This window comes from Limulus polyphemus, unplaced genomic scaffold (assembly GCF_000517525.1).
Source record: "Limulus polyphemus unplaced genomic scaffold, Limulus_polyphemus-2.1.2 Scaffold3603, whole genome shotgun sequence".
NCBI lineage: Eukaryota > Metazoa > Arthropoda > Merostomata > Xiphosura > Limulidae > Limulus > Limulus polyphemus.
Window position 1 is genome coordinate 6,806 of NW_013669213.1, and position 26,358 is coordinate 33,163.

The window sequence follows — 26,358 nt, forward strand, 5'->3', positions numbered from 1 at the left end:
CTTCTTTTTAATTCTCACTATACCATTCTCTTTAGTTTCTTCAGAAGCAGTGTAAAAACATGTTTCTCACATGTTTTGCCTACTGTGTACATTGCAGAATCCTCCTGAAGAAGACAAAAGTGAAAAATATTGAGCAATAAAAAGTTATATTTCTGAAGTACTAATGTCCTTAATGTTTACATAGTTACTAAAATACTGGAGAGTTATTACAAAACTATATTACTATATCCTGTAATATGCAAGTAATGTTAGGGTTACTACTACCAGTATACCAATGACACCAAATGGTGTGAACATCCTTATAATTTTCTTCATAAACAATGAACATTGACAAATTTGCTTCATAATAAATTCTGCATATTTTGAAACAAATAAATAATCAGGTGAAATATTAAATCACTAATGAATAATAAGACCCTGACAACATTTTTTAAACAAACAAAATTATATTTCAGATTAAATTTGACAACTCAAAACTTTTTTTTAAAGTTAAACAGCAATATTTATTTAAATGCTCTAATTTAATAATAACCAATAAGATGAATTTTTCTGCTATATTAATCCTAAAGAACAAATGTTTTCATTGACATATTTTTTAATTTATGTCACTGTGATAAATATATAAAAAACATGCTAACCCTTACCCTTAATAAGTGACATTCATACCATTACATTAAAATTATTGGGACTAGCCTAAAACCCACTGCCTTATGCTCTGAATTAATGTTAATTGAAAGTAAATTCATGAAATGGATAAGTTAATGAGAGTAGCAGTGAACAAATGTGAACTAAAATTTACCCAACTAACTTAATGCTTCATTGCCAGGATGGTCTTCAGGATGTTCCACTCATCGCAGGAGGAGAAAATGAAGAGCATGATCAAGGTTACTGCTGCTGTTGACTAGGTTCTTGATGGAATTTTGTCTCTTTATACACAAACCAGAGGCTGGAAGCCCAGAGCAGAAAATTCCCAAATCCAAAAATCTGAAATATGACAGTGACTATTATCATAAGAACAAAAATTATGTAGTTTATTACACTTTCATCTAATTGTGAGTCATTTTAAGTTAAATACACGATTTATTCTTTAAGGTTAAAAGCAAAATATACAATTAAAAACTCTACCATTTTCTGGAGACCAGAAGAGATGCAACAAATTTAATTTTTATACAAGTAAATGTACATATATAATTTGCATTTATACAGTGCCCTCTACAGAATAGATTTCCAAAAATTCACTTCTGTGGCACTCGGGTCTAGATTTCTAGTTAAAATTACTAATTGTATCTTCATTAAGTTTGACAAGCTTTTAGCAAAAATTACAAGTCTGTTGTATGCACAAAAAATCTTATTTTTTTAGAAATAAAGTACTTGTACTGAGTCAGTTTTGAGTGTAAGGTGATTTTCATGCTATGAATAAAAATACTTTTTTTTTCACCTAATAGTTTTTATATTTTGTTTGCATAACCTCTAAAACCTTCTAAATAAATAACCAAAGTTTGTTTTTGGTAAAACTTTAAGCTTTATCTTTTATTTTCTCTACCCTAACATTAACTGTGATGAAAACATCAACGTAGAGTGAAATGAAAAGTTGAAAAATATGACACAAAATAACAAACTTTTTGTTATTAGAATGATTGCAGATTGTAACTTATAAAAGTAATTAAAATGTAAAAAATAGATACTTATTAGGTAAGATAAAGGAAAATAATGATAAACGTTTTTTTCCATGAGTTATACTTGCGAGTACCTCATGCATTACATAATTCAACAGGGTACCGTAAGCTACTCATTCTCCAAGTTGAGAGGCAGGATTATTAGTTAAAAATGGTTCAAAGGGCAATAAAACAATAAAATTTAAGTATAAACAGATTTATACTGTAACGAGCTTCAAGCTATTTACAATAAGCAAATGTAGATTTCTATTACAATTTGAAGTCATTTTTAGAATGAAAAAATGTAACTTAGATTTATTTTGTATTCTTTTTATGGTGGTTACGAAGTCGGTCAAATCGACCAACCCTGTATAGATTTAGGACAGAGAAAATAAGACAAAATAAAAAGTTTTACTGAAAAAGAAAATGTTTGAAATATATTTAGAAGGTTTTGGAAATTGTGCAAATAAAATTTGCTAATTTTCAGGTTAAGAAAAATATTTCTAATCTGAATATGAAAATCATTTTTGCACTCGGGGCAGTCAGCACTTTGACTCCATATATTCACTGAGATATTTTTAGTAGAAATTCTTCATTAACAATTCTGATTTTTTTTTTTTTGTCTACAAAAGCCTTATAATGTTTACTGAAAGTTTGCCAAATTTTGTGAAGATACACAAAACATATTAGAAGTTATAATAAAGAAACTCTAAAGGTCAAGTCTGGATAATGAACTTGACCAAATTGACTGAGCCCATAGCAAAGAGCTAAAATATACCATGGGTGCTTTAAATCACCCAACCAAAAGCTACAGAAAGACGAGAGGAAACTTTTTGGAGGCTCTAGCAAATTTACTGGTATCTCAGCAAATTAAAAACATGGGAAGTTCATATTTTATATGCTGGCCTGCCACTATCTGTAGCTTATGTTTCTAATTGGTTTTTCATTCTGAAAGCCATAAAAGTGATGAAAGAGAGAAGAGTTCATAGTGCAAGATGTGTGACTTGACAGGCAAAAGTGAAGTTTGAGAATTTAATTCAAATATCTACTTTAGAAATTAAGAATTAAAATTTAGTTAACTCTCTCAACACAAGCTCAGTCGATTTGACTGACCACATGACCTCTTTGTACTCAGTATAAAGTCTTTATAGATTTGTTACTACTAACTTTTAATACAGCATGTATATCTTCACAAAATTTGAGTCTTTCAGTAAGCATTACAAGTCTTTCACATACAAAAAAAAATATATTTTTTTGTGAAGTATTTTTAATGAACTAAAGAAAAAAAGATTTGTCCGTGAATATATCGAGTATTTGTTTTGAATAGACCATGTACAAAGTGATTTTATAAAGATCAATTACCCTTCAGAACAAGGAATACTCAAGTGAGTTTTATACTGATTCACTGGAAGCTGTCAATTTTTACAGTACATTCAAAATTCTTGAAACACATTTATGAAAAATGAAATTTTTTATTCTCTCCTGACAACCATCTAAACCTACTTTGGTCTTTCAGCTGATGATAATGTATAATATTTGAAAAAAATATCATAATACTCCAGTGTGAATAGTTTGAAAACTTAAACAACAGAGTACCTCAACATCAGCTAGATACTGACATCAGGCATTTAGCTTTATTTTAAATACAAGATTTGAAATTAAGTTTAGTCAAGAAAATACATATTCGTATTGATAGTTAATTATAAAATTTTTTATTGGCTATAATAAAACTGAAATTTTAAATTAAAATATACAGATTAATATCTCCATACTTTGAAAATAAATTGGGACATAGTTTCACTTTTATAAAGTCCAATAATGAAATAATTACTAACATTTTTAAATTTCTGTACATTAAACAATATAGTTAGATTTGTGCTACACCATTACATGCAATATAGCCTGCAAATGTGGCATTAAATAAAGCATATCTATAGTACTAAAATACCATAACCAATAGAATCAATATACTTTCATAAAAGCTAAAATTTTCAAAATTAAGTATGAACTTTCTAGGTTTGATTGATGATTTGCAAATTGCCAATTCCTATTTACAGCTCTGATATTTGATAGGAAGGAAATAAACTTACCAATGAAACATTGAGAGATGCATAATTACCAGTGTAAGTTGTCTCACACTTATCACCAGAACATGCATTGACAAATTCATAAACATTTTCAGGATTTGCATAGTACTTGACATAGTTGACTCCATGGGCCCAAGCACTAGCAGCTGACAACCACAATACACTCAACACAACAGATGTGGCAAGATCCTGGAATTTCAGCACAAATCAGTCATTTCAGAAGTTTAATCTACTAGATGGAAAAAATAATATATAGTCAAGTTGAAAAACACAAAATTTAACTGAATTTTGCTAATAAAAATGTCCAAATCTCCAGATATTAAAAAACAATCTATGACTATATCATTATCTATGATTTTAATATGCTTATTTCATTAAGCAGTCTTCTCAAGAATATCTAAAATAGGCTTTATTTTTTAGTCCTTTATGATCTGTCATCATAAGTTATGCCAACATTTACAATGTAAAGGAAAATATGAGGTAATCTCTTCATTTTAGTGGATTCTTAAGCTGTACTACATATGTTAAGACAGCATCATAGTAATTTTATCACTACTTATTTTACGCAGACATTATTTCATTAATAACAGGAATGGCTTTCAGAGAGTGCATCCCTTGACCCGCAGCGTTTTTAACTTCTGCAGTAACCAACCTAAGATTACACACAAAATAACTTATATTAAAAACTGTAGGTCTTGGTGCCAGGATTGTCTTTCTGTCTCAATCTGTTCTCAGGTTTTGAGTGTTTTTTAAAATTCCAATTTATAACCATTATAATGAAAATGTTTCACCTTCAAAATGACCTTTTTTAATCAATTAATCTTTGGAGGATGCTCAACTTTTGTGTAAAACTTGATCAAAATTAAATGAATACTCTAGTGAGCAAATTTTTGGCTGCATTTAAGCATGCAAATTAGTATGCAACAACTGTCCACCAACAGAAGTGTGACACACCCTCATATCGCAGCTGGCTTCCTCTATGCAGTTGAACCCAATCTTCACTTCAAGATTAGGCATGAAAAACAACATTGGAAGTGAGGAAGACAGGTGGGAAGTATGAGGAGAGGTAAGTATCTATTAGAAATATATTTTCATTTTAGGAAAATATTAACTTCCAACATGATTACTTACCTCCGCTTACAATTACAGCTAGAATCCCACATTGAGCATGTGGAAGGGACCAGTGTAAAATTCTCTAGATGAGCACCCTTCAAAAGAATCTGAAGAGTACCCCTGGAGTGTGCCACCTCTATGTAGAGGAAGCACACCCATTGGAGACTTCACCATCTCTGAACCAGGTATAATCTTACCCAGGTGAAGCCAACTGGTGTTGTGTTCAAATCAAAGGGTGGAACAAGTGATCCATCCCAAATCCAAAAGGAAGAGGAATGTGTGTATAGTAGCTAGGGGTGTGTCAGACCATAATTGGAAGGTCAACTCCAATTCAGACCAGTGGCACCAGAAATAACTCGACCATCCCCTGGCAGGAGGAGGGTCCTCAACCATTCACCTCAGGTGTAGGAACCAGAAGGGAAGAGGAGCCTGTGTTCCGAGCACCTAAAACAACATATGCGCAAATCCAACACAACCTGGAACAAAAATTCCAAGAATGTACATCCAGATGACATCAGGAAAGTAGAAATGCAATGCGGAGGGTTAATTCCTGTCCAAAACTAATCAATATTGCGAATGTAACATCCAGTATGAGGTAGGAGGAAGTTCCCAGCCCACTCACATGTGAGGACTCATGTTGGCTGTTCCAGCTCCAACCAAAACCAGCCACCCAGGAACTGATATGGAGGCAACAGTAGGAGGGAGGGTTCCCAGCTAGAGGGGAGAATTGAAAAAATAGATGGAAAATCTAGTCCAGACCAGCAGCATCTGGAATAAAAGATCAGACCTGCAGCAGGAGAATAGCCACACATTCTACACAGTCTAGAGAAACACATCACCAGAAAAAGTGTAATGGGTGACCACAAAACCCGATTTTAAAAAGCAGGCCGTTACCAATTCCAGCAATCTCTTTCTGCTTTACTCATGTTAGTCCATGAGTGTACAGTCCAGTATAAACATATTTATAATGCAATATATCGCAAGGAAGAACCTGCAAGCAGTCTTGTGGAATAACCCATTTCTACAGTGAATGTGGTGGGCCTTACAGATCTCATGGTGCAGAAATTGAATATTAGTATACTTGGACAGGCACCATTTGCCAGAGAACAGGATCCATAAGGTGTGAAGAAGGCCACTTTAAAAAAAAAAACACTCAAGAGTTGTACCGATGTATGGAGAATAGCGACAGGGGGAAGACTATATACATTTGAGGAGAAAACCACCAAATGGTGCAAGTAGCGTGACACCAAGGTGTGAGGAGTGGTCCACGTGCTGGCCTGCATAATCTCCTCCAAAGAACGACAGAAATGAGCAGACAAGGACATTGGGAGGTGACTGATTAGATGGGGCGATACACAGAACAAATGGAAAGGTTTAGGAGAAAGGGAGGAATACATGATACGGATAGTCTGAGGAACCCAAATGGTAAAGGGCGATATGAGAATATCATGAAAAATGGACAGATTCAAATGGATAAAAAAATATAAGTGAGAGACATGGAAGGGTGCTGTGTGTGACACCTAACACTGTAAAACATAGACTGAAAACACGAGACAATCCAGATTAGAGTGGGAGTGAATATGAGATATGGAAGGAAGGGAAATAGGGAAGAGGAGATGTAGATTGCAAGAACAAAAGGACTGGGATTGAGTGCCCCCTTAACTAGTGATGTAAGAAAAAACCAGCATGGCATACTAACCCCTGCATGTAATTGTTCAGCATGGACCCCAATATCAGGTAAAGAGGGGAATCAACCTCAGAATTAGGTGTGATCCATCCCAGTTCTACTGCAGTTAATAAGGTAGAGGGAGGGGTCAATTGACAAGGGTGACAAAGAAAAAACACAACATACCCGTGATATCAAATCTAAAAATGGTGACTGAGGTCTAGATGCTTCAACAGGCTGAGAACATGCCTGCACAACAAAGGAATGGGGGGAAAGCTGTTCAAGTCCGCATCATCGCGATTGAAGTCGACAGGCGATAGCAGAATTACTTGTAGATCAGGAGATCCCCCAGCTCCATGAAAGAAGCAATCTTTTGCCAATGAACTATGGCTGACACTTCCTCTGCCAATAATGCTGCAACTGCAGCTTTTGTCACAGGCTGTTGAACCCTGTGTATGCACATGGAATTAGGTGGGAGTTCAAGGCTAGTGAAAATTTGTGTGCTAGAGGGCAGTCAAATCGAGAATAGCTGTAATTGTGAATAGAGGTACGTAATCGTGTAGGAAAGTGATAATATATTTGAGCTTTTGAACTGTTTTGTTTTAAATAAACATCTGATAAATAGTGATGAATTGATTCCGTATATAATAATGGAAATATATATGTGTAGGAAAATGATAATATATCCGAGTTTTTGAACTGTTTTGTGTTAAATAAATATCTGATAAATAGTGATGAATTGATTCCGTATATAATAATAATAATAATAATTTAGTTTAAGTGATACATGCAATCCAGTAGTATCAATTACCTTAGCAGATGTGATAATAAATTTGGAATGTTTTTGTAAACATTCTTTTTCCAATAATTTATATATGACTAAGTTTAAACATATAATGTAAGAATTATGAAAGATACATAAATATTTAATGTTCTGAAATTTAAAAAGTAAACATTGTAATAGGTTAAAATTCAAGGAACATGTGTAAATACTCAAACAATCAACGTTGTATAAGACACAATTAAAATTTTATTTAATAAAACCAATCAATGGTCATAAACAACACTATATATACACACACACACCTTGAACTGAAATCAGAGAAAAGAGGTGTATTCTTGTCAATTCATAATGTGCAGAGTTAAAGGAAAGTACTTGTAGAATAGAAACACACACTTTTACGATAACAACAACAGAAAAAGGAGCATGGGTGAAATGTAATTAATCATCCACCTTTCAGACCTTAACTTTATTTCAATAACCATGGATAAATGACTTAGAGCCATATACTTACACAAATTGGAACCAATTGGTTATTTATGTAGTATGAACTACAAAAAATGTAGATGACCAATGCAAGAAGTGTGAACAAGAAGGCCAGCACTCCGGTTGCCACAAAGAATTCTGCACTGCTTGAAAAGTCCCATGGAAGCTTCACAATGCTCACATTACCTTTACAATCTTCTACTGTTATGGGAATATGAGACAATCTAAACAAAAAAGGAATATGAGACAATCTAAAAACTATTTCTTTAAGATGCAAGTTTATTAAAAAAATATATGAATCTGCTCTCAGGTTTTATTTCACAGGTTAAAAGTTCCACAGCATTAAATGTTTGCATGAAAAATAGCCAGTAAGAGGAAGAAAAATGATATTCATCAGAAATAACTTAAATATCAAAAGTATTCTGGAATAGTCAATACATGACACTTTAATATGTACTTCCTTACAAGTTCCTAACTTATCAAATACGTAGTACTAAAAACAGTTACCAAACCTACCACTTATATTTTAGTTTAAGTTTGCTAGTACTCAAGTACTAAGCTTTAGTCATTACACAGTTCATAACAGTTATATAATTTCCAGTCAATTATAAACACAATAATACTTTACAGTTACATAAAAATTATGTTAACCCCTTACTTGAATGAATATCCAAAGTTTAAATCCACTTGTTTGAATGTCTCATTACCACAGTCTATCTTAAATGAAGTGTGGGTACTGAATCCTGAGGTGGTTGCAAAAGCAAAGATGGACATTATCTGTTACATGAAGAATAAAGTGGAAAGTCGCATGATTAAATAAGCTTAAGACACAAAAATAAACCAAAACTTTATTGTATTATTAAAATTTCAAGTTATTAAATGATGAATAAGCGCATTATGATAAATATGCCTGTAATGTATATAAAAACAATTAATATTTATATTAAGAAATGACAACTTCTAAAGAACATCAATGACAAAAATATTTAAGCCGCAAAACATAGTAATATATTATGTCACTTCTAAAAATAATAAAAATTATTATGATGTAATCTAAAAAAAGAAATAAGTAATTTTTTGCATTTCTTAATGTATTTTATATGGAGTTTCTATAATAATTTTACTTTATTTATGAAATGACTAAATGTATTGATAACTTACATATTTCCAAACCCCAAAATGTCTTTACCACAATCTATCTTAAATGAAATGAGGAAACTAAATTCTGAGGTGGTTGCAATGGCAAATATAAAGTGGAAAATGTACGAGCTACATCAACAGGAAAAAATTACATTAGAGGCCTACGACAAGTTGTACCACAGCTGTTGTAAGCAAAGTGTGGTGGATTGTAACAGGTGTGAATTCATGAACACAAAAGTCAGTGGCAAAAGCCATCCACGTTCCACAGGCAACATAGTCAAGATGAAACTATCTGGAAACAAGGCCAAAAGGGTATGGATTCACTAAGATATGGCTTCCAGTCATACCCTCGTTAAACCATTACATACATCAAAAAGTTGAAGACTGAAATAGGTATTTATGCTGTTTCATACAAAGACACACCGTAAAGTTTCCAAATTCAGTACATATGCATTTGTGCATGATCGGACTGTTGAAATGGGCACTGGTAAACTGTAGTAACTCAATACTTTTATTTATGACAATGCAAAAGTTTTGGCAATGTTGTATTCATCTTTCTTTATGTTGTTTTAGTTTAGAAATACTTTTGGTTCATCTTTTAGTTGATCAGATTTAAATATTTAGATAATCAATGCTAATGACACTTGTGAAGCTATATGATTATACTCTCTATAAATACTAATTTCAGATAACTTCATTTGTCATTCAGAGTTATTTAATGAAAACACCCATTTATAATTATCAATAACCTTTGATAAAATATTAACTTAGAAAATAATGTAGCAAATTTGATATGCTGGTCAAACTCTGAGCATGCAATGTAATAGAACTTATGATTAGAATACATTGATACATCAGATGAGTACTCATACTGTTACTGATATTTGTGGCCTAAATCTGTTAATGAAAGTTTATGGTACTATGTCTATCATATTCCAGCTGGTCTGGTGAGCTTTGGTATTGGGTGAAAGGTCATGTCAGCATTGGATATGGCAGATGTAATGTGTTTGACATATTACAAGATATTTTTTTATTTACTTTCATAAACTACCTTTTATAATTACTAATGTGATTTACTCCCTCTGATGTGGTGGTTGCTCGACCCTATATAGAAACAACTCTAACTTGCTAGTTTGTCAGTTAGTTCAAATAAAATAATAAAAGATAAATAATGGATGTTTGGAATGAATAAATACTATTGTTTTATTCATCTTTACCCTAAAAACCTGTTTTGTAAATGTTGTGAAGAAAATTATTAATAATTACAATTCACTTAATCTAGTTCACACTATAGCAGTCATTGTTCAAGAAAGTTGATTAAAATGACAGCTAGACTATTACTATGTTTTTCATATTCCAACTGGCCTGATGAGGAGTCTTATCAGCAATGTGTATGGCAGATGTAGTGTGGTTTACATATTATAACATATTCTTCTACACTTTCACTCTAAATTTCTTAGAATCAATAATATCTTGAGTGGTTTGGCTAGCTTAGGAGATTTAATTAATCTGCAATTCACATACTATGCTAATAATGCAAAACAATGCTCTTAATAAAAATTCAACTAATGAAACACAATAAAAATATTATACATTACACAATTTGACCAGCTATGTTAATAAAACTAACTTCTTAAAGCAAGAATATAAGTAAACTTACAAGGCACATATAAATCAGTAGTTTGTTTCATCAATATGAAAACTTTATATAATCCTCCTTAATAATACCTAGTCAAATTAAACCTATTGTATTCCTCTTAATTTCATCTATTTGGTACATTCCTACTGTCTATTGAAAGAGTCAATTTAATAGAATTATAAAGTGTTATTAATTTGATGCCCCAAAAAGTTCTTTATTAAAAACACTCCATCTACGGATGACCAGCATTAAGTCAAATACAGATCTCTTAAAGTGCCTTTTTTTTAACCTCTTTTTTTAAATTCTCAAATAAAATTAGAATACAAATAATACTTGTTTTGTAATTCAAAAGTGTTTTTGCACATGCAAATTAATCAGGACAATAATTAACAATTACAAGCATAGCCTAAGGCTGCTCAATAAATAAAAAAAAGGGGTAATAGAAAGTACAATAAACAGTGTTAAACCTTGTGGTATTGAGAAAATATGAGGTAATTTCTGTGAAAAGATTTAAAGAACACAAACACTAACCTATAGATACAAATGTGATTGACTATACATAAATTTTGTTCACTAAAATGAAAAGATCAGAACAAACACAGATGTATGTACAATATTGTGACAAGTATTTGAAAGATTGAAGTTACTGAATTGCAGCTCAGAGATCATAATACATGGTCCAATTAAGACTAATCTCCATATCTGTATCAGTAAAATTTAGAATATAATATATAATAGTTATACTTACATTATCTAGTTTTCAGGAACAAACATAAGTATCTTGTATTAACAGTTTTAATATTATAACTTTGAACAAAGAGTTTTTTTATTAAGGCATAAGCTTCAGGCTTTTTGCTTAGTTCTCTAATATTTATTGATAAATACTGTTTTTAAGCTTTAAGTTATATTTTCAAAATAACAAAATATTCTACATAACTACTTACAAATTGAATAGCCCGTAAAAAACCCAATGGCTGTTTTAATATCTGTAGATTCATGTTCTCCATGATACCCTGAAAAATAAAAATACCCATACCAGCAAGATAAACCAGTCAGTTTTTTTTTAACTATAAAACTTTTTTTTTATTATTAAAAATTGGTTAAAATGGAAAATACAAGCTAAATAATAATGTTTATAATCAAAATACAAAAAAAGTAATTAAAACCATTTTATAAGATCAAGCATCATAGCAATCAAGACTGACATTTTACAAAATTAAATGGACTTCAAAAACATTTTTTAAACCTACATGACCAATGAGCTATCTGCAATATCTCATTGTCTATGGCCTCTCTTAATTTTTCCTAACATAATTTTATTTCAAATTCTCACTTTAATTTATATAAGGACTCTATCAACAGCCACTATTTGAATGAAAATATGCAGATTATCTGGCCAAATCATTCATCCTGAAAGTCTTGCAAAAGAAAAGAAGAAGAATATTCATCAAATATCAGGCAACTATTTTAATATGTTAACTTCATTCTGGATATACCTAATACTAAAATTTCCATATTACTCAACAGGAGAGAGTCTCAACAAAGGAGTATGTAGTCCTTAGATAGGGAAATACCAAGCTTTATTGTTTTTATAATGTTCCTCAAAATTATTTTTGGGGCTTTTTAAAACTAAATGTAATCTTGTAAATATACTAACATGTTTATCTATGACCTCAAAACACTAGAAATGTACATTTTTTTCATGTACTTTTAACAAATCACTACCTTTATAACAACTGAAAAGCAAAAAAAAAACAAAATCCTAAATTGAATTTACATTTGTTTGAAAATACATACCTTTATTTTCTGTTGCTTTATGATATAATAAACATGATGATAATTAAAAAATGTTAAATAATTTTACCTCTTATAAAATGACCACTTTTAATTCCAATGTCTTCAATAATAATTTCACAAGATATATTTTTGTTAAAAATGTTAGTATTGAGTATTCATGATTACACAAACATTCCCATCAACATACAACTATTTCGAGAATCTAGCTAAACAGTTTCTTTCAGTAAAAGTTTTTATAGTGTTATGAAAATAATAAAATTTAAAATTTGGCTGACATCAGCATACTTTCCCTGAAAGGGGACCAAAGGCCACCTGAAGGGGGTCACCTGTTTTAACCATTCACACCAGTATACAGTAGTGTGTCATCTGTCAGTTAGTAGGAGATGCTAAAATGATGTCACATAAAGGACACTTGGCAATGCAAGTAAAATGTGCAAATGCCATGAATCACGAGAAGAATTATACATTCTGCTACAACATAGCTAACAATATTAAGGTTTTGGGTGTTGCTAGCTGTGAAGAGGATGCTGCTGATTTACAAAAGGATTTACAACATTTAGTGAGTTGGGCAAATATATGGCAGATGTGTTTTATTATAATAAATGTAAAATAATGCATGTGGGTTATCATAATTTGGATGGTAATAACCTTAACAGTGTCATGAAAGAAAGAAAGATCTTGGTGCAATGGTTGATCAGTCTCTTAAGCCATCCAAGCAGTGTGCTGTTGCTAGTGGTAGGGCAAATAGGATTTGAGGTTGTATCTACAAAAAATGCTGAATACAAGTCTAAAGAGTTTATAATTTCATTGTATAGGTCACTGGTTAGGCCACATTTGGAGTACCATGTTTAGTCTTGGGCTCCTTACCACAGGAAAAACATTGAATTGTTGAAAAGGGCTTCAGAGGAAGGTTATAGAATGATGCCTGGGATGGAGGGGTTGTCATACAAGGAGAGGTTAAGATCTTTGAAATTGTTTTCTATTGAAAAAAGAAGAATTAGATTCTGATTGAGGTATTTAAGATTGTAAAGGGAATAGTGTTGATACATCATCTTTTTTCATACTTAAAGGTGAGGACAGTATGACTATGGAACACAAATATAAATTTTGGCAAGGTAGGAGTCATCTTCAACTAAAACAGTTTTATTTTTCTAACAGGGTGGTTGTCCTTTTGGAATGGATTGCCTTCAGATGTTGATAAGGCAGTAAATTTGAGTTTAAGAGAAAGCTAACTATATGTATGATAAGGGCTGGCTTTAAGATTTTTTAAAATTTATTTATGATCCTAGTCAGTCATAAATCCACCTAAAATTACATTTTCGCCAGAAGAAAATTAAAATTTCAGAATCCCCCAAAGTAGACGTGGAGTAGTGCAAAAGATCCAAAAGCCAGTAAAACAAAGAAAGAGAAGGAACAGGCAGAGCAAGATGTTCTTAAGAAAATGTGTGCTGAAAAATGTGTTTCATTACAAGATTTGGACATTGAGATTGAAGATGTACCAGAAGAAAACTAGAAACATGTTTATTCGCACTAATTATGAATTGAAATTGAATAGTAACATCATTGAAACTAAAATAACCCTAATATTAGCTAAAATCAAAGCATTCCAAATTAAACTAAAACTGTTAAATAAATAAGATCCCAGTCAGTGAGAAACCCACCCAATGGGGAAAGTGTGCAATAGGTGCGGAATGGTCTAAATAGGCGAGAGCAGCTTTCATAATTTGAAAATTCTTTCTGTTCAAGGAGAAATAGGTGAAACAATTGGCTACATCCCAACTTTTCAGAAAATCAAAGGAAAGAAGAATGAAACAGCCAAGATGGACCAACATGTCCCTTGTTGTCCATAAACATTATGTAATGACATATGAACTTTGAAAGCAAGAAATAAAAATACTTGTTACTCTTAATTTTGGTTTTATTTACTCCTGAAACAGAACAGTTGTGGAGACTCTGCAGAAGTCCATCTAGTACATAGTTTTATTAAATTATTGAGCTTTGGAGTTATAAAAGTTCACTCTTTATTACAAGGTGGTTAATTTTAAGGTCAAGGTTAAATATTTGTTTATGCTGTAAATTAGTTTCAAAATACATGGCTATAGATTGTTGGACATTTACAAGTAAATTGTAATTGTAACCAGATAATATAAAACTGTTAAAGTCAATAATGAACCACTTTTAAACAGAACTCAAAACCTAACATCACAAGTTATTTCCATCTCATAGTGTCAGATACATGCAAGATTACCTATTTTAAATATTGCATAAGACAGCAGCACTGTTCCAGAAATGTTATCACATGAGCAGTTTACTTCAATCATATTTCCATATTATATTTCCTACATGAATTGAACCTTGCAAGGGGTACAAAATTAAAAACATAACTCAAAGTAATACATGAAATTCAACCTACTGTAATGGTGGGGGAAAATAATTTAAACACAAATATTTCTTTGAACTTAAGTTTTAATGAAAAAAAAAGATCCCATTTTTATTGTTGATAATCCAGGCATGATTATGAACATTCAGGTCAGTTGCACATAATAGTCAAATGTAATAAAAAAATCTGGCAAGAATAAAATTTTTCTAGTAAAAAACACACACACACAGATAATTCACCAATAAGCCTTTTCTGGTAGCATTTTGCACATCTTTCAATGGAACTCCTAAAGTTTAAAATAGCAAGTGAAAACAGACATTTGAAGTAACATTTCAGTTCATTCTTTTTATTATTATCTCATATTAAGATATGTAATTATTATCATAAACACAGATAAAAAATTTAATAGTATATTAAAAAATATAAAATCAAAAATGCAATGCTTCCTGAAAATTCACATCAGCTTACTAGTTATATCCACTAATTCTGAAGAAAAACATCTGTTAAAAATTTAAAAGAATCCAAACTATCAATACATAAGAAGCCAAATACACTTCATAACTATTCCTTAAGCTAATCACCTCATCAGATGTAACATTGCCTTAACTAATGTACAATTTTTTTATAATTATCTTAAAAACCTAAAAACAGGTTTGCCAAAGTCTTTCTCTCCAGTAAAAACATATCAAAGGAGTTTAACTTACCCCACAAACCTGAATCATTCTTGTACAGTAGCTCATCTCCAAACCCTCTCAACATACTTTTTTTTTAATAAGGTAACCAAAAGTGAACACAATATTCTAAATGAGGTATAAAGAACTTATTTTTATATTATATACTGTAAGCCTTTGGCTTTTGAATGCACTAGCAAATGGTTCCTAGCTATGTTTTCCCACTAGTAAATTTGGGACTGTTACTAGCAACAACACAATTAATCTCTAAAATTAACTGTAACTGTGTCATAATTAATAATTTCATGTATTAAAAGTTAATAAATATGTACATATCATATTTATATGTAAATCTTATGTATACTGCTTTATTTTCAAATATCAGAATTAATTTTGATGTAATATTTTCAACACTTTTGTGTCCTCTTCAGTTCAAATGTTGGGCTGAAAAGCACAAATGAAAATGTTGAAATTTGTGTCCCTACAAGTTTATTTTTATTTTTTGTAACAGTGTATCTAAACTTTATTTTACTTTATATGGTATTATGTATTTACCTACTGCTATTTCACAAAAGTTAAAGGATAACTTTGCTGGAACCTGGTGTATCTTGTCTACAAATCTGGAAGGATAAACTGCTATAGTATCTCACTGCTGACAGCCTTCCTATACTAAAAAAAAAGTATCTTATTATCAAATGGTATTGCTTAAATACCAACACCTTGTGAAGTGTTAAAAGTCAATAGGCCTAACATCTGTGTTAACAATGGACAAATTAGGAGGAATGTTGGGGAACAAAAATCAACAGTTTATGTGATTTCTATTTTATCATTACCTCCCATGACCAACCACTTGGGCACAGTATTTTTAATTATACTGCTGGCAAAAATGCCCTGCAGAGGCCAGATGTCACAAGTGTAGCTGGCTGGCCCATGTGCTAATTGGTCTTGGCAACAGCAACTAATTAAAATAGGTTGAAACCCAGTCATACATTATGAGAAAATATCTGGTTGTATGTAAGAAGGATGTGCAGACAGGCCAGAGAGTCTTTGTCCACCTAAGGGCTTAGGGGCAGAAGTGCACAGAAACTTGTTTTTTTTATATTTAGGGAGGGGAAAAAACTGCCTATTCCTTACACCTATGTTAATTTTGAGAAGAAAATGTTTTGTTTTGTGAGTAATCATTAATTTTCCATACTAATGTCAACATTCAGTGTAATGAGTAATATTAACTAGGGCAATTATGCTTTCTGAAAACTTGCATGAAGCATTTTCCTAGTCAGCAGTAACAACGATAGAAAAATCTGTAATGATGTGTAAAGGAATATTCTGTGTATTCTAACCACTCTTTCCCTTCTGCTTACACAATGATTTGCAATCAAATATTCATCATCAATGATAAATAATCTGTCTACAATTGCTTTATCAACAAATATTTATCCATTTTCATACCTTTTCAAACTCATACTTCAGTGTCATTTGCCAGCAAAGTCAAGGTACTAGTATGAAAATTATGGATTACAGCATGAGGAAAGTTAAACAAATAGGGTAATAAAAATATAGATTTCAGCAAACAGATGATCAAAACGTAACAAAATTATGAAAAAGAAGACGATAATTGGGAGGCTGCAGTAAATTTAAGGGAAGGATCAAAATAGTTCTGAATTATTGTTGGCCTTGAGTTTTTGTTTTCTAAGTTTAGTTTAATGGATATACCGGTATGTCCTAGATGGACCAATAGGTCCTTCATTGTCCTTAAATTTTCTGTTATTAGTAACAACCCTGATTTCATTATACAGTTTCTTATAAACTCATCTGCCTATAAAAGTTGCCAATTAAAAGTTTATACATTTGAAATCTCCGATTGCAACCCATATATATTGAACATCTCTTAGTTAAAAGTTTTAATGATAAATCTATAACATTTAGATAAATACAACAGATTAATGAAAAGCTTAGTTGTTATCATTTTAACGTTATAAGTCTCACAAACAAAATGGATCAGCTCAAGCCTCAAACTAAGAAAAGAGACTATGACATGATGGAAATTATTGAAACTTGGTTAAATTTGGAGAACACTGATAATGAAAATTTTATATGAAGGAGTCTCCATATAACAGATAAGCTATAGATTGTTGGGACTGATGACATAAAAAACAGTACTTAACTTATGTTCTAATGTTAATTTTTTCAATCTACTTTTTGTCCTAATTATACTATCAAGTGTTTTTATTCCCAAACTCCTTCACTACTGCACAAGTGTAAACTATAGTTACTTAGACCTTGGACTTCCTTGAGTGCTGGCTCTCTCGAAACCAACAATGGTCTTATTGAACCATTTTCCATCCACAATAAATCAGACTTGAAACATCCAAGTTTGCCATGTAGCAATAACATCATATCCATACCTGGTAGTTGCAATGACATACATGCTACATAAACGTATCCTTTGTTGGTGGTAATCTGGCTGCTGGTTTCTCTGTTGTTACAGTTACTATGACATACTGAAGTTCATCATCATTACAGAGAAGTCCACTTCCCTTCTTTTTGTTGCTATGTAATTTCAGGGCAAAGTCTCTTGCAACTGTCTTAATATTACAGGATACTTCTAGTATTACCAAGAAACAAAAGCTGTTTCAAGGCAGTCTTCTGCAGGATATTCATTGCCAAACATTTACCAGTCTGATAACAGATATCAAGTGCTGTCATAGCCTTTTAAGGCATGTACCACTGACAACCAATGGCAAATATTTGTGCCTGCACTGGTAATGACTTCATGAATGGGAATAAATCTCTGATTATTTGTTGACTTTTCTTAACGACTTGCCTGCATGAAAGTGTCATTACTAATGTATTCAAAAGTACAGCTGGGTGATTAGTTGAATTCAGTAATTGGTTACACTCAACTAAGAAAAAAAAATAAATTCTGAAAATAGGAAGATTAATGTTATGTGAGAATAAAATAGAAATATTTGAACTACCCTATGATAATGGTAGATATTGGATAGCAAAGGTCACAACTTATTCTTACAGTCATTACAATGACATAGGGTTGGTAAGAAATGGAAACAAAATATTACTTTTTTTTAGGTCTTAATACACACAGAACAGTTCCTACATACTAATGATGTCTGGTCTAATTACTAATGGTGAACTATAAATGTGGTATCTTCTTTTTCACATTCAATTTCACTCCATTTTCTCTGCAATATATCTACAGTTACAGTGGAATCTGTTATACTGGTCTTTAACTCCGTGACGTTTGCTGTAGGTGTGTAATATAATACATATAATTCCTCACTAGATCACTACAACTGTATTATAGATCATAAACTTGTAAAAATAGTAGCCAATACAATAAGTAACAACCAACAGTGATCACAATTAAATTTGCTTGTTTAACATTAAAATTAATGTTGTCTTCACACTATGTAGAAATGTCAGTATTACTTTAGATTTTGTTCAGAATAGATTTTTCACATGAAAACTAGTGATTTAATACTATCATATGTCTGGTTGACACCTAATCAGGTTTGAGATAGGTTCCAAGATGTTAAAAACTGCATGGTTGTAGTTCCTTAGTTACTTAATTATTAAATTAAATTGTAAAATAGGAAAGGTAATTTTTGATCACCCTATATTTAATTAAGCAAGAAACTTCCATTAACATAGAAGCTAAGTTTACAATGTGTTGTCTGCATTTTCCTTTATATTGGACTAACAGATGTATTAAAGTTAAAAAGTATATCTACATTGAAGTATTTAGATGAACTTAAAATATTGATGAATTGGTATGAAACAAATATGTAACATTATATACTTAGTTCAATAGGATTTTTATGTGGTAATATCTAAATTTTGCAAGCAAACATAAACAAGCACCATTTCCTTTGAATTTGCCAACTATGTGTCTTTTCTTTTTTGCCATGTCAGTAAATACACAAATTCTCCTTTCTTTGTAAATAATATGAACAACTATAATACATTATCATCGAAGTCACCAAACATTACATCTCCCAAAAACAGCTATGACAGAATCATGGCTGTTGTTAATGTTATCTCTCCAGATGTAACATTGTTTGCTATACACTTGAGATTGTTTACAATAAAACCATAAAATAAAGTACTATATAATGTGCCTTCTTAACTTTTAAATAGAAGGTTTAGAATCACCAATATTAAGTATTGAAAAATGTGGTCAATCGGGTTACTGAATCCTCCCTTCTCCCATTTTGTTTTAAGTTCTAAATCACTGCAATAAATACAGTAACCACATTAATTATGTGATGATAATATCACAGTAAACCTTTTCATTATCACTAGACTATGTATGTTATATTTTTCAGTTCTTTTAATAGTTGGAAAAAAATGGGCAATTTTTTTTCCTGCAGATCCATTATATTTAACACCTGTGTGTGATATCATGGATCCTCTCCACAGAATAATAGATGCAATAAATAACATGACTGTCGAGATGCTGAACAACGCCTTGAGGGAGATAGAGTCTCGCCTAGACATTCTTTGAGCAACAAATGGTACACATGTGGAAGTATACTAAGACAAGAAAAAAATTCAAGTTGTTCATCAAGTTAAATAAAACTAGTTTTCTATCTATAATATTTTTAAGTTATTAATTTTTAAAATTGGTTAGATAATTTATAGACACCCTGTAGTTCCAAAGCGTTTTGCTTACATTAGTGGTAGATATGTATTGTAAGAGTAAACAATCCCTTATTGTTTTTCTAACAGTTAAAAACACCACCAAATATTTTTTTTTTTGTATACTGAGTAACAGACATGTAAAACAAGACATAAACCAGGGGTTATATCTACAATGTTACATTTCGAAACTGATGTTGCAGCACTAACACATGCTATATCAATTAACAGAAGTAAAATTATATGATTAGTTGAAACATTTTTCGAACTAAAGAAGGTTACCTCAGTACCCTCGTAAAATAGCTAGTCAATAAACATCAAAAGAAAGATATTGAGAGAAAAACCTAAATTACTATTACTCACTGCTACTACACTGTACTAATACATTTTGTACTAGAAAAATTACACCTATTAACTTCAGCACTAGGGATTTTATTTGAGAAGTCATGAGGAAGTCTAAAGTTTGCTGGAATTTAGGATGCTAATCTTTGAAATTACAAAGATAATGAAAAGTCATTCTAAATTTGATTGTAGTTTATTGTAATTCCTTTGAGTTTTACTAAATGCTTTCTGGCAGTGGTGTAGTCTTGCAAGAGAGCAGCATCCCCTCATTTCATGTGCAAGGGGAGCATGCTCTAATATTTCAAATGCAAATTACTTCACATGTTGCCTTCTAAACATTCAAATGTGGATTTATGAGACTGTAATGATGTCTCTAATAAAGAATATATAAAATAAAGTTTTTATCATTAGCTGAGAGTTCTCTGACCATATATCAAGGTCTGAGAGAGAAACCTCAGGCCCCTGTATTACTTTTGATTCCTGGCCCCTTAATTAACTCTTACCTTTAATCACCCCTCAATCTCCAAAATTTTTTTTCTGTCAAGATATTCCTGATAATTGTCATAGTTTTAACACTTTGAAAGCCATATGAATTTTACTTAGTTTCTGCTATACTGCCACAGCCTATTACAATAGTCAAAACACCCTAGCTTGAAATGTCTTTTCCTGAAAACAACATAGTTGCAAGCAAGGAAATAATTAATATGGCTAAAGTGCATTCAAGAAAATTACAAGACAATCTCAGCAAGTAATTCTAGCTAATGAAATATGGTAACTTGGGGTACATTTCAAAGGACTATTTTTTACTTTTTTTTTAATGTTATTGTCATCATTTCCTATGGAGTTCATTGTAAAATCCCCAAGAAAATGGTTAAAAGATAATTTATCAAGCTGATTTTTAAATTATCCTGATATTTGATCATTCAAACCAACTGTATGACTTCATTTGATTGGCAGTCTGAGGTTGAGAAAAAATTGAATTCATTCATTCAAACGGCAGTCAAAGTGTTAAGTTCTCCATGCTCTATCATAGCATCCAAGTATTTCAAAATATTTGTCCCTTTTACTTGTCCACTGCTGCTGTCATGCAAGTGTGGTTCAGGTTCTTATCCATCAAGTGAATGCATTATATGAGTATTTCTTTAAAAACATAAGAAACTAATAGGAATAGTATTTCGTAAAAAGTTATAGTCGTATGGAAATTGGAAACTTGTTTTATTTGAATCACAATATTTAGCTTTCATAAATAGAGAACAAAATTGTGATATCACCATAAAAATTAAACACTGAAGTTAAAACGGATCAAATGTATCTAAAAGATCTTTTTAGCTTTTTGGCAGCAAAGGATTCAATAACATCATTAACATTAACATTTCCTTCCAACTCACTTTCAATGCTTAAAATTTTTAAACCAGCCAATCTTTCCTGTCTCATTATGATTCTTCATCAGCTTCATCTTACTGAAGCTTAGCTGAAACAGTAATTGGCAACATCAAAAAACAAGTAAAGTAATGTATATATTAGGAAATAAATCCTCCAACTTCAGCTTTGTCATTTTGTTAAGAAGACAGAGTGGAGATAGTGACACAACATTCATATTTGCTCTATGGATTGTCTTTGGATGTGAAACTTTATCTAGTAACTTTTCTCCTGAAATGTCATCTTGATATTCTATTGCAAGTTTCTTGCAGTAATTGCCAATCACCTCATTAGTTTTATAAAGATAAGACCAAAGAAGTTCAAACATTTCGTAAATCTGAAATGTGCCCAATACTGCCAATTTATGCCTTCTCATACATTGTCAATAACCCTGTAAAATACTTTCTCCTTAAACCTAGTTTCTGCTGTTGTATCTACAACTGCAGCTCAAGTGTCTGACTCGCATTCAAAAAAAATTTCCTTTCTTTTACAATGATGAGCTTATAGTAGAAGTGAGTCAATGTCCATTGCAGTGGCAACCACCTTTGCATCTTCATAAATTGAAGGCCACTGATTTCTCAAAGTCTTCAAATCAATCTGTAGTCCCTCCAAATTTATAACTTTAACATTTATGGTAGAATTCTGAGCCTGTGTTATCCAATTTCATTGGTCTATAGCATTCAAAGCTTTAAACCAGAAGGCTACCATCCAAACATACTGGAAAGATTACACGTAATTGACAACACTAGACATTTCCATCTTAGCCTTAGCTGTCAAACTCTTTAGTTCAAAGGTGTCTTTGAGGGTAAAGAGATTGCCTGGCAAATGACAGGCAAATGGCTGGATGCTGAGTACTCTGTTCATCCATAGAGTCCCTGATCAACAAAGAATGTAGCTTTTGAGGATGTCCCACCATTTTGGACTACCAAAGCAGAGAACATACAGTTTTCACCACCACAAAAAAAGTTACCACCTCTTTGCAACAAGCAGAATCTGCACTACACAGATTAAGAGAATGACAGCCACAACATGACAAGATTCAAAGACAATTCTTCCTCTTGAGAGGATTCTAAACTCCAATCTAAGAGCCAGACATGTACTGGTGTTGTTGTAACTCTGACTTCTACAGTCTTTAAATAGAATATCACTGTCACCAAGAAATCTCCATGCCATCTTCCCATTGTTCCTCCATAAATTAATAAAAACATTCTTGGATTTTGTATTCTTTGAATGCCTAAGTTAAGTATCTCAAGATAGATACACTTTCTCAGTGTGTGATACATCTAGAGTGGTTTCAACTATGAATACAAATTATTGAGAATTTTCACATTCATTTAGGATGAAAGATCTAACCTTTTCAGTACAGAGCTTAACAATTCATTTTGTGAGGAATATGACAGATATTGAGCCTGAAGACACTTTTCCAGTTTCTGAACTTCTCTCACCTTAGTTACATGTTCATGATAGGATAAAAGCTCAAGAAAATTACCATCACTAACATCACCTATTGTTTAATTCACCCTAAAAGAAGAAACCTCTTTCTCCTATAGTAATAACAACATCAAGGATTTTCTTGAGGAGGGTTTTCAATTTATGTTTCTGGCTTAATGTTTTGCATTAACTGACCATAAATGCCAGACTTTCAACTGACACCATTCAATATAACTTTTTATGATAGGTGTTATTTTTAAGCTCTTGCAGACAACTAATTTTTTTTTCTGCCTATGTAGGCTCTTTACCAAACCCACAAGTTGTTAAGAAAGAGGTTTTGGGTGCCTGACTAACTCGTGAACCTGGCAAGGTAAGCAACACATTTATGACAACTAAAAACCAGCTAATCTCATTTCTTAACCTCACAATTTGGTACTTTTTCAGAAAATGGAAATGGCTGGCCTCTACAATCTGAAGGATTTTCATTAGGTCATGATTGAAGGTGAATTACAACATAATCCTCAATATGTGGACTCAACAGATTTTCAACAAGTTCTGAGAGTTCTACCACTAATAATGTCTATTCCATTTTTGTTTTGTCTATGATATCCAAAGCACTAGAAGTAGATGGTAGACTTCCATTTATAGATTCACTGGCATTTTCTGCAATCTTCTTGATGCCAACTTGAGACAATGTTCTGGCACAATTTGACTCTACATCTTTGCTTGCCATTTTGTCTTTTCTGTGCACCTGATTTTGTGATGGTAAAATTCAGACATGGTTAACCACCAAATTGAATAGAAAAATTACAACAGAGCAATATTTATTATATTGGCTTGATAATTCTGCTTTCAATTATTACTAATAGCCTAGATATTGTAAACCAGATGAAAAGGAACTTTGACTTAATGTTTTTTTCAACAAGATCTTACCTGTTTAATCTACAATCTATTGTGTAAATGACCAAGTGAGCATCTAGAATGCTCTTCCCTAACACAGGAAAACTCTGCATGTACACATATTGTACGTGACAGTAACTTCACAAGAATATGTTGCAAAATTCACTCCAGTTAAAAGTTACATTTCGAACTCATTCCTTTTGTGCATTTATTATTATTACTGAAAAGAAGGCTTTGTTGGTATTGTGTGTGTGTGTGTGTGTAAGTAAAACATATACTCAAGCCCAGTTTTCCCCTGGGCTTAAGCTCTGATGTTTTGGCACCTTATGCATCCCCCTTCTCACAGGCCCTGCCCTAAATTTATCATTATACCACTACTTTAAAGATCACACAAGAAAAAATATGTAACAATATCATTCAGCTCATAAAGATACCCAAGAGATAAACAATTAACACCATTAAAATTGCTGGAAAAAATTAAACATCTAACAGTAACGCACGTTACTTTATCTAATAAATCATTCCAAAAGTTAATATCTGCTAAGAGGGAGGGTTATTAATACTAATACTGTTAGTATTGCAATGTTACACTTACAGTCTTACTACTAATAACACAACACTGTAATTTGCAAGTGGTAACTGTTAGTACTAGTGTTAGAAATGCGTAGCTGAACGTATGTTTTCAAAATAATTATAATTCATAACTAAATATAACTTTATAAGTTACGTAGGTAACTAGTGTAGTTCACTAGTATTCGTTGGAAGTTATACTTATTTCTGCTAATACTTAGAATATCATTCCTAACGTTATCTTTCCATATAGAATAAAATGAACTCACAGAGACGACAATAAATATACATACTCACATGAGAGAGTGAAGACCAACTATACATAAAAATAAGTATAAAACTATAACAATTTATGGTAACTTATAAATTTCTTGAGAGGGAAAGGACGACTGATCTACCCAAGTGGCGTCCGAGATTAGTTCTAGTATCAATAGGCAGAGCTAAATAATATCTCTGTAATTTTCCTAAGTTAAATTAACTGCCCTTACAAAAATGAAAACAATAAACAGCAGGGATGTTCTTATATTCTACATTTCATACTTTCTCTTCAAAACATACCTTTTCTTTTTTAATATCAGTTTGGCTAAGTTTACAAATACGCCCTCTGTAACTAATAACCCTATATACTCAATAGTAGCGGTAAATATGAAAAATAGATACGCTACATCTAATTAATATATCAAAAATCAAACGCGTTACATCAAATCAACTGGATCATAATCACATCACATTTGTGAAACTAAAAGAGAACTAGTTCTAGTTTATTATAAAATGAAAATCTGTGTAACAAACAAGGACATATTTTTAACTTTGCTTCTGTTGCTTTTGTTCCAAGTTTAGAAATAGACAAGACAGTTACTCTATATTCAACAATGATGAGTTCTTGGATCTAGTATTTGGTTTGTTTTCTCAGTGCCAAGCTACACAACGGACTAGCTGCACTATGTTCACCTGGAAGAATCGAACCACGGAATATAGCGTAAACCTACCACTGACCCACCTGTGAACCTAGAATTTGGAAGAATAGATTTATTGCTTTGTTGCAGGTAGGGTGAAAGAGACCCAGACATGTCATAAAGCTGAACAAAATGACTTTATTTGTAATGTGAAAATAAAACTAAAACAATGATTAGGATGAGAGATAGCAAGTGTGTCAACCCGAGTTCCCTACCAGTACGAGACAGATAGGCCTCAAGATAACAGCAGGTTTATCCAGGAATGAAGAAGAGAGTTTTGGGATGAGATAATTAGGCTGATCCCTTTTTAAGTGTGAAATAAAAATCTGGACAGCTTTAAGAGACCGAACAAAATATTTATTTCATTAATAAAACATAGATGTCTTAACAGCTTATTTCTCTTAAATTGTGTCTAACCCTACAGCCTTCTTTCTCTGCAAAAGAAGTAAAAAAGTGCGTTCGAATTTAACATGTAAACTTGTTTTCTTTGTCCATAAGATGATTTAACTTCGTGACCTTTGTTCCCTGACAGCATGGGTTGGCTATCATCGTCAATCAATGTCATAATCGGCCAGCAAAGGATATTGTTACGTCGCCGTTTTTTAATTGATTTTCCGTAACTTCGTTCCGACGAAACTTTAGCGACATAAGTCCTTACTTAATAAAACT

General features: G+C 31.9%; 1 protein-coding gene across 3 annotated transcripts; it reads right to left on the reverse strand.

Moving 5' to 3' along the window:
* Nucleotides 1-804: 804 nt before the first annotated feature.
* On the reverse strand, nt 805-25,349 carry LOC106469667 (synaptophysin-like). 3 transcript variants are annotated; one of them, XM_022398243.1, is made up of 7 exons: nt 25,292-25,349; nt 15,971-16,084; nt 11,512-11,580; nt 8,447-8,565; nt 7,817-8,012; nt 3,746-3,931; nt 805-984 (listed from the first exon to the last, which is right to left on the reverse strand). In XM_022398243.1, the coding sequence occupies exons 3-7, from the start codon at nt 11,572-11,574 to the stop codon at nt 886-888; spliced, it is 663 nt and encodes a 220-aa protein (XP_022253951.1). In that variant the 5' UTR covers nt 11,575-11,580; nt 15,971-16,084; nt 25,292-25,349; the 3' UTR covers nt 805-885. The 3 variants fall into 3 exon arrangements, with proteins under 3 accessions (XP_022253951.1, XP_013785623.1, XP_022253952.1); XM_013930169.2 differs by lacking the exon at nt 25,292-25,349 and adding an exon at nt 25,031-25,276 and having other exon boundaries at nt 15,975-16,084; XM_022398244.1 differs by lacking the exon at nt 25,292-25,349 and adding an exon at nt 25,031-25,270.
* Nucleotides 25,350-26,358: the final 1,009 nt, after the last annotated feature.